Source organism: Notolepis coatsorum (genome assembly GCF_963971535.1).
Source record: "Notolepis coatsorum genome assembly, chromosome: 14".
In the NCBI taxonomy this organism is placed as follows: Eukaryota; Metazoa; Chordata; class Actinopteri; order Aulopiformes; family Paralepididae; genus Notolepis; species Notolepis coatsorum.
The window spans coordinates 46,881,314-46,900,115 of NC_140178.1; the positions used below are offsets into that span (position 1 = coordinate 46,881,314).

The 18,802-nt window shown below is 43.7% G+C and overlaps 1 protein-coding gene across 1 annotated transcript in view; it reads left to right on the forward strand.

Annotated features, from left to right (window-relative positions):
* Positions 1–579: 579 nt before the first annotated feature.
* ddx47 (DEAD (Asp-Glu-Ala-Asp) box polypeptide 47) overlaps positions 580–18,802 on the forward strand; it is a 42,058-nt gene continuing 23,835 nt past the window's right edge. The window contains exons 1-3 of the mRNA XM_084328193.1: positions 580–726; positions 978–1,071; positions 1,275–1,463. Coding sequence (XP_084184319.1) covers positions 589–726; positions 978–1,071; positions 1,275–1,463 — 421 coding nt within the window. The 5' untranslated portion in view covers positions 580–588. The remainder of the gene's footprint in view (positions 727–977; positions 1,072–1,274; positions 1,464–18,802) is intronic.

Consider the following 18,802-nt stretch of genomic DNA (forward strand, 5'->3'; position numbering starts at 1 on the left):
AAGAAGAAGAAGAAGAAGAAGAAGAAGAAGAAGAAGAAGAAGAAGAAGAAGAAGAAGAAGAAGAAGAAGAAGAAGAAGAAGAAGAAGAAGAAGAAGAAGAAGAAGAAGAAGAAGAAGAAGAAGAAGAAGAAGAAACTTCAAATCCCAGACGTGTTGCGGTGTGTGATTTTTAAACGTAGTCTATGTGTGCGAAGACGCTCTCTGATTGGCTAGCCGCGTACAGCGAAGACCCTCTCTGATTGGTTTAGCGCCGAAGGGTCTTTTCCTCCTAACCCGGGCCTAACCCCTAACGCTAACCTTAACCAACCTTAACATTAACCTTAAGCCTAACCCTAACTCTAAGCATAACCCACTTCGAAAGAGGGCCAAAGCATAACCACTTTGAAGCAGATAATATTATGTACAAGGCGGAAGAGACCCTTCGGCGTTAAACCAATCAGAGAGGGTCTTCGCTGTACGCGGCTAGCCAATCAGAGAGCGTCTTCGCACACATAGGCTACGTTTAAAAATCACGCTGTTGGTGGTTTACATTTACACCAACTTCCGCACTTGCGCACTACCAAACGTACAACACGTTGGGGCAAAAGCATGGCGGACGATACAGAGGAGCAAAGTGCTAATTTGATAAAAACAGATGAAGCACTCGAATGTTCGAGTGGTGATGATAATAATGATAACGTTAACGGCGGTAAAATTGAAGAGGCGGTGAAGACATTCAAGGATCTGGTAAGTACCTTAGCTACAAAAAGCGACATTTCTAAATACACTGCAAATGTTAGCTTGAAGAGTTCGAGCTCGAAATATTAATAAGAAATGATTTATCTTAATTAACTTACAACGTTTCCGTAGACAGTATGACTGGCTACACGCCTGTCGTCACCTGACGACTTTCAAAATGTATCTTTTTCCTGAACTAACGTTATAACTGATTTTCTGATTTCGGAGACTAGAGCTTGATCATCTTTTGATATCAACAGGGTGTCACCGAAGTGCTTTGCGAGGCTTGTGACATGCTGGGATGGAAGATTCCAACAAAGATTCAAATAGAAGCCATTCCTGTAGCCCTGCAAGGTGAGCGAGCGTTTTGTTTGAGTTGTTATGTCACAAAGAATGTATCCCTAAACAATCATCTTAGTGCGTGGCTGCTGCTACAGAGCGTCCAGTAATGAATTTCCTCACGTTAACTTTATCTATTCCAAGCCCTCACCAAACAATGTCTCCTCTCTCTCTCTCTCCATCCCTCCCCCCTCTCTCTCCATCCTTTCTCACCTCAGGGAAGGATGTTATCGGTCTGGCGGAGACTGGCTCAGGGAAGACTGGTGCCTTTGCTCTACCCATCCTCCAGTCTCTGCTGGCCAGCGCCCAGAGGCTCCATACCCTGGTCCTGACACCTACCAGGGAGCTCGCCTTTCAGATTGCTGAACAGTTTGAAGCCCTGGGCTCCAGCATCGGTGTTAAGTGTGGTACGTACAGGTGGCAGTGGTGCAGGGATCACAGGTCCTTGAGGGGATCCAAAAGTGTCTAACTTTTGATCTCTCACTCCGGTGTAATGAGAGTTGTGGGCACTGCAGTCTGGTAACTTTGCTCTGGAGGTCCATCTCTCTGTGTAGACCTAGTAGTGTAGCCTATTGTGGATGTGGATAATTCTGCTTTGTGTCTGTTGTTCATGTTTGGAAATTACATTGTTGCTGAAGTGACTATGAACCAATACTGGTATGGGCACCTGGGAATTGATACCAGTACCCAACGGTAAATTTTTTTGGTACATTACACTCTGTAATAAGAGAAATGTTATTTCACTAGTCCAAACTTCTCAATTTCTATGTTTTCACTGCAGATATAAACGGTGCAACTCGCAAGGGGAGTTGTCACAGGGCTGTCGAACTCGGTCTATTTTGAAATGACAATTGTGCGTCATTGGAATTTGCATTATATTCTACCTGGGCGGGTCTACCTGCTCTCAAGGTACCGAAATGTGGCACAGATTGATCTAACATGAATCGGTACTCTGTAGTACCAACGTAATTTGGTCGGTACCCTTCAAAGTAGAGAGTTCGGTACCCAACCCTAATGAAAGGAAATATTAATGTTGTGATTTGACGTTGTACACTGAAATGACAAATTACTCGCGACTGCATTGGGCTGCATTATGTTTGCTTTCGCTATAAATAACGGTATTAAAGCTTTGATTTTGGATTTCAATTTCTAGCAGAGGTTGCTTTTTATAATGCTTAATACTTTGCAGGGCTTTTGCATTCCCTGTTAATAATGGACCATTATCCAGATAAATTCGCATTCGCTGTTTTATCCATCTCTATGATGTCCAAAATTGTATCTGTAATGTGCCCAAACGGCAGACTTAAATGATGCTGGAAAATATCATCATAAAATTTTGCAAATCCGCGGTTCACATGCATGCCGAACCTATGTGCACTCAATAGACTTTCTGGGCAGGCTCTGCATTCCGCATCGGAGTTCTGCCTTTTTTTGTTATGTCAACATTAGTTATAAAAATACATACCTAAGTAAATGGAAGATTGCTCCACTTCTACAAGGTCCATTCAAGTCAAGAGTTTTATTTGTCACGGCATACAAGTATACAATGAAACGCGGAGGGTCTTGCCCGCAACGATGTGCATAATACAATAGTAATATATAATAGAATCCAATAGAACGACTGTGCAATAAAACGAGTAAACAAAGTAGGGCATATCGGTATATGTACATGAGTTATTTACAGAGCATGGTAGGACATGCTGCTAGGTCCTGTGGTAGTGCAATACACTGTTAGCTACGGATGAGGCACTGGGTCTTTATGTACACTGCTATACAATGCTATATTATACAATCTCAAGTTATACTATACTATTCTTAAAGTGACCTTTCCTTTTGTAAAGTGACCATAAGTGTGAGCGTGTGCAGCATGAGTGTGTGTTTGCTCATGTTAAAGTGGCTGCTAGTGTGTGAGCGTGTACAGTGTGTGTGTCGTGTGTGTGCTCATGTGTGCTTGTGTGTGGAGAGTTCAGTGTTCAAGGCTCTGATGGCCTGGGGGAAGAAGCTGAGCCGAAGTCTCTCTGCCCTAGTAGCTGGTGTTCGCAGGCGTCTGCCTGACCGCAGCAGCATGAACAGGCTGTTGTTGGGGTGGTGAGGGTCTTTCATTATTCTGCAGGCTCTGGATTTGCACCTCTTGTTGTATAGAACCTGCAGGGGTGGTAGTGCAATACCCGTGGTACGCTTGGTTGAGCGCACCACTCTCTGTAGGGCCTTCTTGTCCTGTGCCATGCTGTTTCCATACCAGGCAGTGATGTTTTCAGTCAAGATGCTCTCTACAGCTCCGGAGTACAGACTGGAGTATCTTCCCAGATACTCTGAACTTCCTTAGCTGTCTCAGGTGGTAGAGGCGCTGCTTCGCCTTTTTTACGACTGAGTCTATGTGTGTTGTCCATGTCAGATCCTCTGAGATGTGGACCCCCAGTACTTAGGTACTTAAAGCTGCTCACCCTGTCCACGGTAGCCCTGTTTATCCTCAGTGGTGTGTGTGTGTCTCCTGCTGTCTTCTCCTAAAATCCACAATCAGTTCCTTGGTTTTACCAATGTTCAGGAGCAGGCTCTTGTCCTGGCACCAGCGTTCCAGTACCTCAACCTCCTCCCGGTAGGCCTTCTCGTCGTTGTCCGAGATCAGCCCCACCACCACTGTGTCGTCCGCAAACTTCACTATGGAGTTGGAGCTGAACTTGGCCACACAGTCATTTGTGTATAGTGAGTACAGCAGGGGGCTCAGAACACAGCCCTGGGGGGACCCGATGCTCAGGGTGATGGTGTTGGAGGTCTGACCCCCCCCCCACCCTGACCGCCTGGGGCCTTTCACTCAAAGTCCAGTATCCAGACGCTCAGAGCGGAGCTCAGACCCAGCTCGATCAGCTTGTCCACCAGTCTGGTGGGGACTATGGTGTTGAACGCTGAGCTGTAGTCAATGAACAACAGTCTCACATAGCCCCCCTTCTGACGGTCTAGGTGAGAGAGGGTGCTGTGCAGTCAGGGGGCGAAACTAAAGCCCGCCAAGCGCCATTGGCGATCAGTTTTTACATTTGGCGACTCTCACTGAGAGGTCTGCCCGCCGTGTGGCGGGCAATCAAATAGTCATGTGAAAACCGACTCCGTGTTCTCACTCGCTGTCTCAGCACAGACATGTAGCGCACCGCGCATTGCTGCTCCTACCCCTCCCCACCTGTTTTTGTATGATGCATGTAAACAGAGGACAGTCACCGTGACGTTAGTCTAGTCAGAGGGACCTCCGTGAGCTAATGTTAGCTACTGTTACAAAATGACCCAGTCAACTATTCACGTTTTAGTTTAATACATGAGGCATCGTGTAACGTTATCCAGCCGGCTAGCTACTGATAGCTCCCGACATCAACAACTGCTCCAGCAAGTGTCCAGTGCATAATACCTCCGTTGGCTAGGTAGCTCATGTTAGCCCACGTTAGCTCACTCGTCACTACGAAATGTCCCAGTAAACTAAATAGTTCAGAGGCGTTTTTCCCAACGCCATCCAGCAGTAGCTACAGATAGCTCCTGACATCAATGTGCTACAACATGCGTATTCGAGCCCCTGGCTTACATCGCATGAGGGCTGCTGAATAGGGTCCAGCTGGAGCGCAGGAGAATCCTTTCATGCTGAATGTAGAGTTTAGGGCCTAGCTGCAGCGCCGGAGAATCCTTGCTGGAGCTGGAGGCCACTCGAGTATACACACAGACAGAGGAGCTGTTTGCAGACAGCGAGGTGGCGATGTCTCACAGATAATACAACTACAAGTATGATTACCGTATATAATATATATATTTTATTAAAAAAAAATCTTTTATATAAAATAATAATTATAATTTTTTTAATCAAAAAAAAGTTGGCAGGTAAGAAATATGCTTGGCGGGTAGATTCTTCCCATCTACCCGCCACTGGCCGGTGAGTCAAAGTTAATTTCGCCCCCTGTGTGCAGTACTTGGGAGACCACATCATCAGTGGACCTGTTTGGCCTGTATGCAAATTGCATAGGGTCCATATCACTGGGGAGGGAGGCACAAATGTGATCCTTGACCAGCTTCTCAAAACATTTCATGGCCACAGAGGTGAGTGCCACCGGTCTGTAGTCATTGAGACCTGTTGGGGAGGATTTCTTTGGTACCGGGATAATGGTTGACATCTTGTATTTTATTTTTTTTATTATTTTTTAAACATTTACATTTACATTTACATTTAGTCATTTAGCTGACGCTTTTATCCAAAGCGACTTACAAGTTCTGTGCGACAAGACAGCAAGAAGGGTATAACTCTATCAGCTGAGTAACAATGTTCATCAAAGTGTTGCGTGTTACAGTGTAGGTTAGTTTATTAGGACAAGTGCATGACATTAAGGTTAGTCGGGGTTAGATTTTTTTTTTTTTTTTTTTTTTTATCATTTCAGATAATGGTTGAAGAAGTGAGTCTTTAGTCGACGGCGAAAGATTGGACGGGATTCGGCTGTCCTAACTGGGATGGGTAGTTCATTCCACCATTGTGGGGCAAGGACTGAGAATAGGCGGCTTCTCTTTGATGACCCTCCGGGAGCTTGGATAGGAGTAGATCTGAGGCGGCCAGAAGACGCAGAGCGTAGGGGTCTTGAGGGTGTGTAGTTAGAGACCATTGACCGGAGGTAGGCGGGAGCGGTTCCCTTTGCCGCACGGTATGCTAGGTCGAGGGCCTTGAAGCGGATACGTGCAGCAATGGGGAGCCAGTGCAGGTCCCTAAGAAGTGGGGTGACATGGGCCGACTTCGGTAGGTTTGAGATCAGGCGGGCCGCTGCGTTTTGAATGAGTTGAAGAGGCTTGGTGGCAGTGGCCGGGAGGCCAGCTAGCAGTGCGTTGCAGTAGTCGAGGCGGGAGATGACTGTTGATTGGACGAGGAGTTGGGTGGCTTCTTTTGTCAGGAAGGGGCGTATCCTTCTGACGTTGCTCAGGAGGAATCTGCAGGTTCTGGTTGTCGCTGCGATGTGAGCAGAGAAGTTCAGCTGGTCGTCGAGGACAACACCAAGGTTCTTGGCGGTCGGCGACGCGGTCACAGCTGCATTCTCGACTGTGATGGAGAGGTCGGTCAGGGGGGAGGATTTGGCCGGCAGGTGGAGCAATTCTGTTTTGCTTAGGTTCAGTTTGAGGTGGTTGGTCGTCATCCAGGCGGAGATGTCGGACAGACAGGCCGAGATCCGCTCAGAGACGTGGATATGTGAGGGAGGGAAGGAGAGGAAGAGTTGAGTATCATCGGCATAACAATGATATGAGAAGCCATGAGACGTGATAATGTTACCCAGTGATTTAGTGTAGAGGGAGAAGAGAAGGGGTCCTAGGACCGAGCCCTGGGGGACACCCGTCCGGAGGGGGCGGGTGGCCGACAGAGTCCCTCTCCATGACACTTGGTAGGAGCGGTCATTGAGGTATGATGTCAGCCATGTCAGCGCAGATCCAGCCACTCCCATTCCTGCGAGGGCCGCGAGGAGGATCTGATGGTCTGGAGGAGTGGGGAGGGTAGCTGGTCCAGCTGGCATGTAGTCGGACGGTTCGACGTTACCAGTGTCAGGGTCTCGGCTTCTGTAATGGGAGAGAAAGATGACAGAGTGAAGGATGAGGTTCTCGATTCAGCGTTTGGAATGGGTGGGGGTTGGGAGAAGGAGCTGCGGATGTTCTCCACTTTTTCCTCAAAGAAGATCGCAAAGTCTTCGGCAGAAAAAGATGAGGGAGGAGGAGGTGGGGGGGGAGTGAGGAGGGAGGACATGGTAGCATGCAGTTTGCGAAGATTCTTGGCAGAGGCCTTGATCCTATGGTGAAAGAAAGAAGCTTTGGCATTAGTAATGGTTTTGGAGAATGTTAACAAGAGGTTGTGATATGTGTCGATGTCAGCAGTGAGGCGTGACTTTCTATACTTCCTCTCAGCCGCTCTCAGGACCTGTCTTTGTTCTCTCACTGCAAACAACAAACATATAAACAAACATGACAACATACGATAAGATATACAAGCATTAATTGTCAGGGCACATCCAATGAGATCACCTTTTAGTTAGTTGTCTTATATAAGATATACCCATAATACCTGTTATCTAAAAAAAAAAACTACACACATATGCTCAGCTCGAACCCCCCCCTCCCGGACCCCACCTTGAGAAGTACCTCCACTATCCCTCGCACCTAACCAGACACTACCATTATAAGCTAGCTTTTATTCTCTCCACCACTTCTAACCACATTGACATTTTGGATTCATTGAGACCCAGAATTCTTGCTGTAGATATTTCATGGTAAATTACATCGAGATATGTAAGAAACCAAACTTTACGGCACATTTTTTTCCGGTTGAAACCAGCGTGATGCGATCAGCTTTTTGGCTACTGTGATACCCGATAAAACCAATCTCTTTAGCTGTGGATTCACTGCAAACTCAAAAACATCATTCAACAGCAATACCGAGGGGTGTACAGGTATATTCCAAGATACGAGTTTTGATATTTGTTGGGTCACATCTTTCCAGAATGCCTTAACTGGTGAGCAGTCCCAATACATGTGCATAAATGTCCCTTCGTCCCCATTTGTACATTGGGTGCATTTGGAATCTTGTTTGAGCCCCATTCGGCACAGTCTTATAGGAGTCAAGTATGTCCTGTGAATATAGTTAAGATTGATTTGTTGATGATCCGGGTTCCTTGATGTAAGTCGGACATTTGCCCAGGCTCCTTGCCAATCAAAGTCATTTTCCAGGTCTGGTATATCCCTCCTCCAGACAGAGTCAAGTTGGAGGGTTCCATACGAAGATGTTAGTAATTGATGATAAAATTCTGAAACAAAACCTCTCGATGTCTCTCTTGCGTAGAAGAATTTGTGGTATCTGTGGTGTTCAATTGGTCTGTCTAATGGAACACCGTGAGACTTCAAACATAGCTCTAACTGTTTGTGAAAAAGCCATGTGGACTTGGTGAGATTAAATTTTTTGCGTATTTCTTTATCACTACAAAAACCCTGTTTGTTAAAAACATCCCCTAATGAGTGTATGCCTTGCTCTTCCCATATAGGGAATCTTATAGGTCGTTTTCCAATTAAGAGTGCATTGTTATTGAATAAGGGAGTATGATTGTGCCATTTTTGTGGGTTAGGATTTTTTTTTTGTGATTCACGCCATATCCGGATCGCATGAGTAATTATGGGGCCAAATTTTCGTTCACAGTGCTTGATTGGTAGTTTAGTGTATGCTATGTCCTTCAGTCTATGTGGGGCTACTATGTTTTCTTCTATTTTTCTCCAAGATGCTAATGCTTGGGAGTCAAACCATGTTGTCAATGGACTTAATGAGTACGCCTTAAAATATAGGAAAAAATCTGGAAATGCCATGCCACCATCTGCTTTATTTCTCTGTGCGGTGGATCTTTTTATACGTGGTGGTTTGTTATTCCAAATAAATTTGTATGTGGAGGAGTGTAATCTTTTCCAGTAACCCTCTTGAGGGGGTAACGGTAGCATTGAACAGAAGAAGTTGATTTTAGGTAGTACATCCATCTTAACTATTGATATCCGTGCTTGTACTGTGTTTTTAAGTTTTGCCCATCTATCAAGGTCGTCTTTGATTTTGTTTTGGATTTTTGTGTAGTTGTGCTTCACCGTTTGTCTTATGGTAGGGAATATTTCCACTCCCAAGCATCTGAAATGTTTTACCATCGGTATCTGTCCTGGGAGGGTTGTATCTTTTTTTGCAGGGGTGTTAAGTGGAAGGAAAGCCGACTTCGGCCAATTTATCTTAAATCCCGATAAATCACCAAAGTCCTCAATCAACTTGAGCAGATGAGGCAATGTGGTGTTGGGGTTTTTCATGAACAATATTACATCGTCCGCATATAAACAAATTTTTTGTTGTGTGCCCTTGATTACGATAGGTTCTATGGATTGGGATTGTCTTATATATTGTGCTAAAGGCTCTAATGATAGATTGAACAGACCGGGACTAAGAGGACAACCCTGTCTGGCAGAGCGTGATACCGGAAATATTTCAGAGATGATTGTGCCTGTTGTAATCATGGCCGATGGGTCTTTGTATAATACTTTAATCATATCGATGAATCCTTTTCCTAACCCCATCCTTTCTAGCACTGCCCACAGATACGACCATTCCAGCCTGTCAAAGGCCTTCATAGCATCCAGGGACAGCATCGCCTTAGGTATGGTGTCCTCCTTGTCGGCATCAAGTACGTGCAGTATACGTCTTATGTTCTCAGTGATCAGGCGGCCTCCTATGAAGCCAGTTTGGTCCGGGTGAACTAAAGACGTCATATGCTTTTGTAATCTGATGGCTAATACCTTAGAGTACAGTTTGATATCTGTTCCGAGGAGGCTTAAAGGTCTATAACTACCACACTCGTTGGGGTCTTTGTCTTTTTTAAGGAGGACTGTTATGAGTGCAATATTGTCATTTTTATGGAAGTTCCCCTCCTTGACTGAGTATAAGATCATATTTAGTAATAAGGGGCCAATTATGTCCCAACAAGAAAGGTACATTTCTGATGGGAAACCGTCTCTTCCAGGAGCCTTACCACCTTTCATTGCGGTTATGGCCTTCTTGAGTTCCTCTAGTGTGATCGGTATTTCTAACTGTTTAGCGTCATCCTCTGAAAGTTTAGGGAGAATAATTTGATTAAGAAATGTGTCCATTTTGTTTTGATCGAAGGTCATTTCAGATTTATATAAGTCGGAGTAGAATACTTTGAATGTATCGTTTATTTTTACAGGATCTGTTACAAGTACTTGTTGTGCTCTAATGGTAGTTATATCTGCAAATGTTGCATTAATTCTTAATCGCATGGCTAATAGGTGGCTGGGTTTGGAACCATGGGAGTACTGCTGTTGTCTTGTGCTGCGTATTTGTATTTCCGATTGTTGTCTGTATATGGCATTGATCTCTATTTTTAGTACGTTAACTTGATTTTCTAGTCGAGTTGAGTTGTTGTATTTCAGAGAATTAAATAACGTTGAGTAAAGCGTTTCCAGCTCATCCAGTTTTGTGCTTTGATTCTTGCGCATTTTGGAGGAAAAGCTATCCGTGAAGTCTTTGATCATTCCCTTTACCGACATCCATATTATTCTGGGGTCTTGCACCGAGTTTGCATTCTCCCGTTGGAATACTATAAGAGCTTCTTTGAGTTGTGTAATAATGGTTGACATCTTGAAGCAGGCAGGGACCACTGACTCCGCCAGGGATCGATTAAATATGGTGGTGAACACAGGGGCTAGCTGGTTAGCACAGGACTTAAGTATGCGTCCTGTTATTCCATCTGGGCCAGCAGCCTTTCTGGTGTTCACCTGCATAAATGCTCTTCTCACACTGTGTTCCGTCAATGAGAGCATTGAGAGAGCGTCCCCGCCCCCCCCTCCACAACAGCCGGCGCCAGTGACGTCACTAGCCGTTGAGCTAGCGGCGCCACTGTTTACACCAAACCGAGCGTAGAAAGAGTTGAGTTTTGCATTTGCATGTTCTTGGTATCTAGGGACATCTATGGATCTCTGGAAATGTATTCCCAGTGTCAGAAATATTGTGTCTGTTACTAGGCTTGAGTAAAAATGAACCAAAGGAGAATATCAATTCAAATGTATTTTTAAATCTTTGACAATGAATAACACCATGCTAACAATGACCAGACATGAACACTGAGCTCGTTCAGTACCTTCTTGAGAGCATGTGTACAAAAAATCTAAGGAAATTAATAAAGGGAAGATGATTAAACGGAAGGTTTTGTAGATACAGTACTGAATTCTCCCATCCGGACCAATGCAATTTGAAATATTATTACAGAATATAGAATGGCAGGCCTATAAATTACTTTATTATAGCCAATTCGCACATTTATGGATTGGGCCAAATCTTCTTCTTCAACTGGCCGAGTTCAATTTGGATTTAGTATCACCAGGCGTGCATGAAGAACAGATAATGAAATCTACTGTATATACAGTAGGTTTTTTATTCTTGCAAGAGCTCCGCCATTTCTTAACTGATTTCAAATCGGATGGTTGCTAAATGCTCAAAATAGGGGAGACAAACTAACTGTGCTCCAATATATGCCAATAACGTTCAGTTTTGTGGTATATAATCCAGAGTAATAAGAAAAATAAAAAATAATCAGGAAGTAATTTGCTTGCAGAAAGCTAGAAGCCTTTCGGAAGTGTAGTTTTGAAAAATTCCAACGCTCATTGAAAGCTCTGGATGTCCTCTTCTCAAAATGACTACATTCACAGACGGCCGGTAATTCAAAATGGCCGATTTCCGTGACCACAACAACACATAAAAAAAAAAAAAAAAAAATCACACTTAACACTTGAACCTATTGGTAAACAAATGTATTGATGGAAATATACATTATAACTGCTGTTGTGACATGGTAAATTTTTTTGATCCACTTTTTCTCCTTTTTCTATTTTTCTCCCATCCCAATTTCGCCTCGCCAATTCTCCCCTCCCCTGTCTCGAACGTTGCTAGACTATGCCTCCCACTGGTCAGCTGCAGTGAGGACCAACAAGCCTTGCATCACGTGTCCCCTCCGGTACACGAGGAGGCAGCTGTCTCATCTTTTCACCTGTACAGCGCGATCTCTCAGCGGCGAGGAGTAACGTGTGGGAGGCTCACGCTGCCCCCGTTGCTTCCTGATTCTGCTGTACAGGCGCACCAACCGACCTGTAGGAGTCGCTGTCCACAACGTTCAATCCACACCCACCAGCTTTCCCACCCCTAACACTGCCAATCATGTTAGTATGAACGACCAGCCAAGCTGGTAGCAACTCCGAGAGCTGGGCTCGAACCCAGCATCTCCTGCGTTAGTGGCGAGCACCTTGCCCACTGCGCCACTTGGCCGCCCCTGTTGTGACATGGTTATGATGTTTATTCTTGAATACGTTTGAAAAGAATAAACGATAATTATGTCAGACAGTCTGGAGAGCTTGATTTATGACGTGATGTCATTTTGGTACCGGTCCCGTCGGGTGGAAGAGGTTAATCCCTCAGTATTAGGCCTGCCACGATAACACATTTTGCTGGGCGATTAATTGCCCCCGAAAATATCGCGATAAGCGATATTATTGCGACCGGTTAGAGCAGGGCTATTCAACTGGCGGCTATATAAATATAAATCCGTAATAAACGCCCTTTACTGGAATATTCTGGAATACACAAAACATTGTCATTTTTCGGCCTATTTATGAATCGTTTTCAAATAATCAATAGTATATGTGTACTTATGCACGCTATAGAAGCGGGCTGAAAAATAGAGTATCCATTTCCTGATCAGCACACACACGCACACACATAGGGCACACGTTGATATCTCTGTGAAAAAAGCTCTGATTATCCTAAGACTGGTAAAATAGATTCCTTACCTCAGATCAGATGTTCTCCAAAAAGATTATTCCAATTCCTGATCGCCATTCCAAATCGTCGAAACACCGATTCCACGCTGTTCTGAGGCTCCACAATGAATCCGATCATCTCGGGTGACTTGCCTGAGAAGTAAAATGTGGAAGCAGGATTTTTTTTCCCCCCATGCGTTTCATTCAGTCTAATCCAAAGGGGTGCAGTACCACAGGGAGAGACGATAGGGGGCGGTATTTTCCCAATGGAGCTCAGAGAGTTTGCAGTGGTAACGTGAGGCTAGATTGATGAAATATGAATTCAAATCGCTAATAAAAAAAACGAGATCTCTCGTCGTTGGCACTCAAAGTGTTAAAAGAACTAAACGAAAAAAGTCATTCATATTCCAGCATGGTTATGGTTATTAACACATTAACTGCCACGGAGTTTGCCCGTCTCATACCACTCTCTGCCACCACTCTAAGCCTATGGAGATGTTTACCTTCTTTGCAGGGCTATAACTTTTTTAATTGTATTGCTAAATTGACATTACTATGGCCCATTCAACATCGATTATCTATCGTTCAGGATGTAGGAACGTTATACTTTTTCATTGATAGATTCATACGAAAATACCGTCTAGAATATAAATATGTTTTTATCGTTTTCTGCAGTAATTCCTAGAACGTGAGTTATAGGCATAAACGCATATATAGATTATCAACTGCCGTTTGTTGCCAATACACGCTATATTAAAAAGTTTCAACTGTACATGATCCTAAACGTTATGACTGATCATGCGCGGATGAACGGGGGCGGGGGTGGGGTCATTTATAATTCCGTGATCGTCAGTAAATATGTAGTATGGGTGATATATTGATCAGAGCAGTTTGCATTAATAATAATAAACAATCACGCAGAAAATGCCGTCAGCGTCCTCTTACCGTTGGCCGATGAGACTGGAGGAAAAAGATCCCACTTATTTGACGTGGATCGCCTAGATCCATTTCCGGTTTGTATAATAATAATAAACACCCAAATCATATCTATTATTGAGTTATGGCAGCGATCCATATGTACGATGTGTGTCTAGAGTCCCGCAACAATATTTGAGTGCTGGATGCATTTCCCCGGTACACGGAGATCACCAGAGATCCATTTCCGGTTGTAACTCGCCCGATCACCACCAGGCGGCAGTATCGAAGCGTTGCAGAGTTGTGCAGGCTCCCACTGTATCAGCCGAGGCTGGGTGAGGGCATTCTGAATACCATGGCGAAAAAATTAAATATGATTTCAATAACGTTGTACGCCGTGGAATGGCAGAATTAGCATGACCTTGAAACACATTGTACGACGTTTTTGGCGCAGGATGTGTTAATGACACCAACGCCACAGTGGTTAACACTTTGAGTGCCACGCCGGGTTTTCCTTTTTACCCCCTTGATGCCACCATCCACTTCAATGTTAACGTTAATATCGCCTAATTTATGTTTTAAATTATGGCTATGTATCTAATCTGCCCGTCGCTTATCAAAGACTATTTTCCAGTCAGTGCTGTCAAGGCAGATTGGTTTTTTATCGCGTCATTTCCGTTTCAGAGCATTTAGAAAAGCACCCGTTTTGAGATAAAAAACAGCCCATTCTGGACCATTCTATGAAAATCGTCTTTTACTGGAATTTTCCTCAACGTTGATATTCGTCGGCCTTTTTATGAATCGTTTTCAAATAAACGCTAGATGATCAATATTATACGTGCACGCAAGCGCGTTGATTTCCTCTTGGACTTTTACAGTGAAACCGAAAGAGCCCATTTCACAAAACGGCTTATAACTTCATCAAAATTAGTCTGATTATCCTAACACTGATAACATAGAGTCCTTACCTGACATCAGATGGTATCCAACTGGTATATTCCAATTCCTGATCACCATTCGAAAAAATCGATAAGTGTATAGATCCAACGCGATACAGTAGAACTCCATGATCAGCGGGGCTCAGAGGCTCCAGAATGAACTGTGGTAACTCCGGCTGGATCAGTGAACTGGAAAATGTGGAGTACCGGATTTTTTCCCCCATCCATTTTCATTGAGTCCATTCCAAAATCCCTTATGTCATCTGAAAGACGATAGGGGGCGCTTTTTTCCACATATGCTCTCCGGCGGTGCTCGTGTATAATACTCGGGTAGGCTCGCGTGATGCAATATGACTTCAGATCGCTAAAAAAAAAAAAATAATAATTCCGAGAAATCTCGTGAGTGGCTTTCAACCACATAAAAATAAACCCGAGATATCTTGTGTGTGGCAGTTAAAGTGTTAACAGTCTTTATTAGTATTTTTAGAAGTAGTTTTAGAAAAGGTAATTCACGAGCAGCTCTGAGTATATTACAGACTCAAAATTATTATATAAATTTCAATCCGATTTTAGGAAATCACATTCGACCGATTCTTGTTTACTTTTTTTAACTGATTTTATCAGAGCTGAAATGGATGCTGGCAAATTCTGTGGTATGATTTTAATTGACCTTCAAAAGGCTTTTGACACTGTCAACCACAGCCTTCTTTAAAAAAAATAATAATAATAATAATTTAAAGGTGCTTTTTTTTTTAGCATTTATTGCTTTTTCATGGTCAGACATGACCGACAGAGGAGGAGAAGGTGAACGGGAGAAGAGGTGTTGAAGACATGCGACAAATGATCCCTCGGAAGCGGGAGGCGAACCCGGGATGGCCGCGTAGGTGTGCGAGGCACTATGCGGTGCGCCACGAGGGCGCCCAACACAGCCTTCTTTTTAACAAACTGTCAGCCCTTGGTATCAGCCCTGTTAGCCTAAAATGGTTCTCTTATCTCCGATAGAGACCAATTGACAGACATCCATGGCCATCACATCTGCCCTACCAGTGACTTGCGGAGTGTCCTGGGCCCGTTATTGTTTTTAATTTATATTAACGATATGCATTCAAGCTGCCTGTAATGTGAACCTGTTTCTCTACGCGGATGACTCTGCTATCCTTTCCTCCGATAAGGATGTGGACAAGCTACAGGCCACTCTCAGTAAGGAATTCTCTACCATAAAACATTGGCTCATTGACAATAAATTATCTCTGCATATGGCCAAAACGGAATACATCATCTTTGGTTCCCAACCCAGGCTGTGGAAGCTGGTCTCGCCCAGCATAAATCTCGAGGGCCAGCTTTTTGCGGCAAAAAAGTGTATAAGCTATCTAGGTTGCCACCTAGACGGCAGCCTGAGCGGGGAATCCATGGCTCTCAAAACTATGAGCAAGGTGAATGGCAGAACTAAATTTCTGACCAGGAAAGCACATTTACTAGACCCTGAAAGTCTTCGCATTCTGGCAAATTCTTGTTGCTTCGACTATGCTACTGTATCTGTTCTTGGTACGGAGGTCTGACCAAAGTTTTAAAAGACAGGTTTCCCAGAACAAACTCTAGGTTAACTTCGATTAACTCTAGGACTAGCCTATAGAGCAGTGGTTCTCAACTGGTCTAGCCTCGGGACCCAACATTTTCATTTTTTTTTATCTACTTTTTTCTCCCATTTTCAATTTTTCTCCCATCCCAATTTCGTATATCGTCCAATTCTACCCTCCCCTGTCTTGAACTCTGTTAGGCCATGTCTCCCACAAGCCAGCTGCAATGTGGGCGAAGCCTTACATCACGTGTCCCCTACGGTACTCGAGGAAGCAGCCGTCGCATCTTTTCACCTGCACAGCGCGATCTCTCAGCGGCGGCGGTCTGCGTGGGAGGGACACGCCGCCCCTGTTGCTTCCTGATTCTGCTGCGCAGGCGCACCAACCGACCTGTAGGAGTCGCTGTCCACAACGTCCGATCCCCACCCATCAGCTTTCCCACCCCTAACACTGCCAATTGTGTTAGTATGAACGACCAGCCAAGCTGATAGCAATGCGGAGAGCTGGGCTCGAACCCAGCGTCTCCTGCATTGGTGGCGAGCGCCTTGCCCACTACACCACCTAGCCGCCCCCGGGACCCAACATTTTCCTTAGGTCGCTTTCACACTAGAGTTGTTTGGTCCGGACTATCGGACCAGAATTCGATTTTTGGGTTTGTGTGAATGCGCATCGAACTCGGTCCGCGGACCAAACACGCAAACTCTGGTCCACCAAAAAACATAGGTCTCGGTTCGCTTCGCTTCATCGGACCAAACGTAGGAAGTCACCTGATAAACTATGCATCTTGCAGAAGGAAGAAAAAAACACAGCGGCTTATTATTATTATTCACTGCAAAACAACCACACTGCATCTATATATCTAACTGTGCATCTTGGGTAGAAGGAAGAAAAAAACACAGCGGCTTATTATTATTACCGCGCGCGGCATTTACTGCAAAACAAGCACACTGCATCCATCTATCTATCTATCTATCTATCTATCTATCTATCTATCTATCTATCTATCTATCTATCTATCTATCTATCTATCTATCTATCTATCTATCTATCTATCTATCTATCTATCTATCTCTATCTATCTATATATCTAACTGTGCATCTTGGGGTAGAAGGAAGAAAAAAACGCTGCGGCTTATTATTATTACAGCGCGCGGCATTCACTGCAAAACAAGCACACTGTGTAAACATGTCTTGTGGACAGACTTGGGCGAAGTAAAAGCCCTGATCGACATATGGGCAGAAGACCAAATAAAACACCTGCTTGTGGGCACTCACAAAAACAACGAGGTGTACAAGTTGTTTAGCGAGAGGATGGCGGTAATGGGTTATAATCGAACGATGGATCAATGCCACGCCTCTGCTACTGCTACTATCACGCTTCACGCAGTTTGTGTTTTAGCGCATTTCACTTCCTGAAGGGGAGGGATTTCCACTCTCCATTGTGTCCAATAGACGAGCGCCCTTTTCGACCGCGTGACATTGTTCAGATAGTTTGGTGCGCCTGACAAATTGCTGTGTGAATGCAGACGAACCAAATGATGAATGCAACAATGTTGCAACTTCACCACCAGAACCGCACCGAGTCCACCAAAACTATATGTGAAAGCACCCTAAGTCATTAAGTCGCGACCCACATTTTTTAACCACTATGATTTATTAAAAAGAAAAAAAAGGGCAGTAATAGGCAATCTTTCATGCACTGTTAAAAACATGAAATAAACACAAACAAGTGCAACTAGGGCTAAAAACCCAATGAAATAAAATTATAATGAATAATATATGCTTTTTATCAGATTTCTTAGCTTAACATAACAGGCCTAAGTTTGGGGGAACTAATGTAGAGCCATATGAAATCCGCGTTCATGGAATCGCGGACGGAATCGCGGAATTGAGCAATAAAAATGGAATCAACTGAAAAAAAAAATATGTTGTGGGACTTGTACAGCACTTTGTTCAACTTTGTCAGTGCTGTAAAGTTTAAACCTTTTTAAATCTTAGACGGACAAAACACTTTGCTTTCATGAAATATTGTAAGCCGTCATTTGAGGCTTTATAAAAGCAGCACAATGAACACAAATCTGTCAGTGCCGAGTCCGACCTCATCTTAAATAACAAACAGCATTGCTTGTTGTAGTTAACAAAGAGAGGCAGACTTGATTTTGAAAAAAAGAAGAATATATATCATTTAAATTTAAATTTAATCTAATTTTATTTTCATATTCGAATCCCATGCCCATCGAACGAAGCTTTGAAGTATTTAAGACGGCCCTATTAAATGGACTGTTATATCTTATTAAATTGTGGACATTTATTCATTCCCACTTATTAGACACTATTTCTGATGGTATTTCTGAGCGTACAAAGGAAAATACAGAATTCTGAAATATTAAAACGAAAAAAATTAAATGGAATTTGGAAAAAAATTAACTGATTTCATATGGCTCTAAACTAATGGGATAACTGGGGTTGCAACAAAAGTGCAACTAGCGCTAAAAACCCAATGAAATATAATAATAATAATAATAATAAATAATTATGCTTCTTAGCAGACTTCTTAGCTTAACATAACAGACCTAAGTTTGGGGGAACTAATGGGATAACTGGGGTTGCAACAAAAGTGCAACTAGGGCTAAAAACCCAATGAAATAAAATACCGGTAATAATAAATAATATGCTTTTTAGCAGATTTCTTAGCTCAACATCCCAGGGAACTAATGGGATAACTGGGGATGCTGTTTGCTCCTGACAAGAGTCTCAAAGTCTGGGGTGATGGTAGACAAAGCAACTCTGAGGTCATGCTCAATGTCCAATCTGTTCCTCTGCTTTGTCTTCAGCTGAACCAGAGCTGAGAAGCCACTTGCACCAAGATAGGTAGTGCAAAAAACGAATATTTTTTTCCCCACATCAGCGACCCACTCAAAATGGCCCCGCGACCCACCAGTTGAGAAACACTGCTATAAGCACATGTGGGCA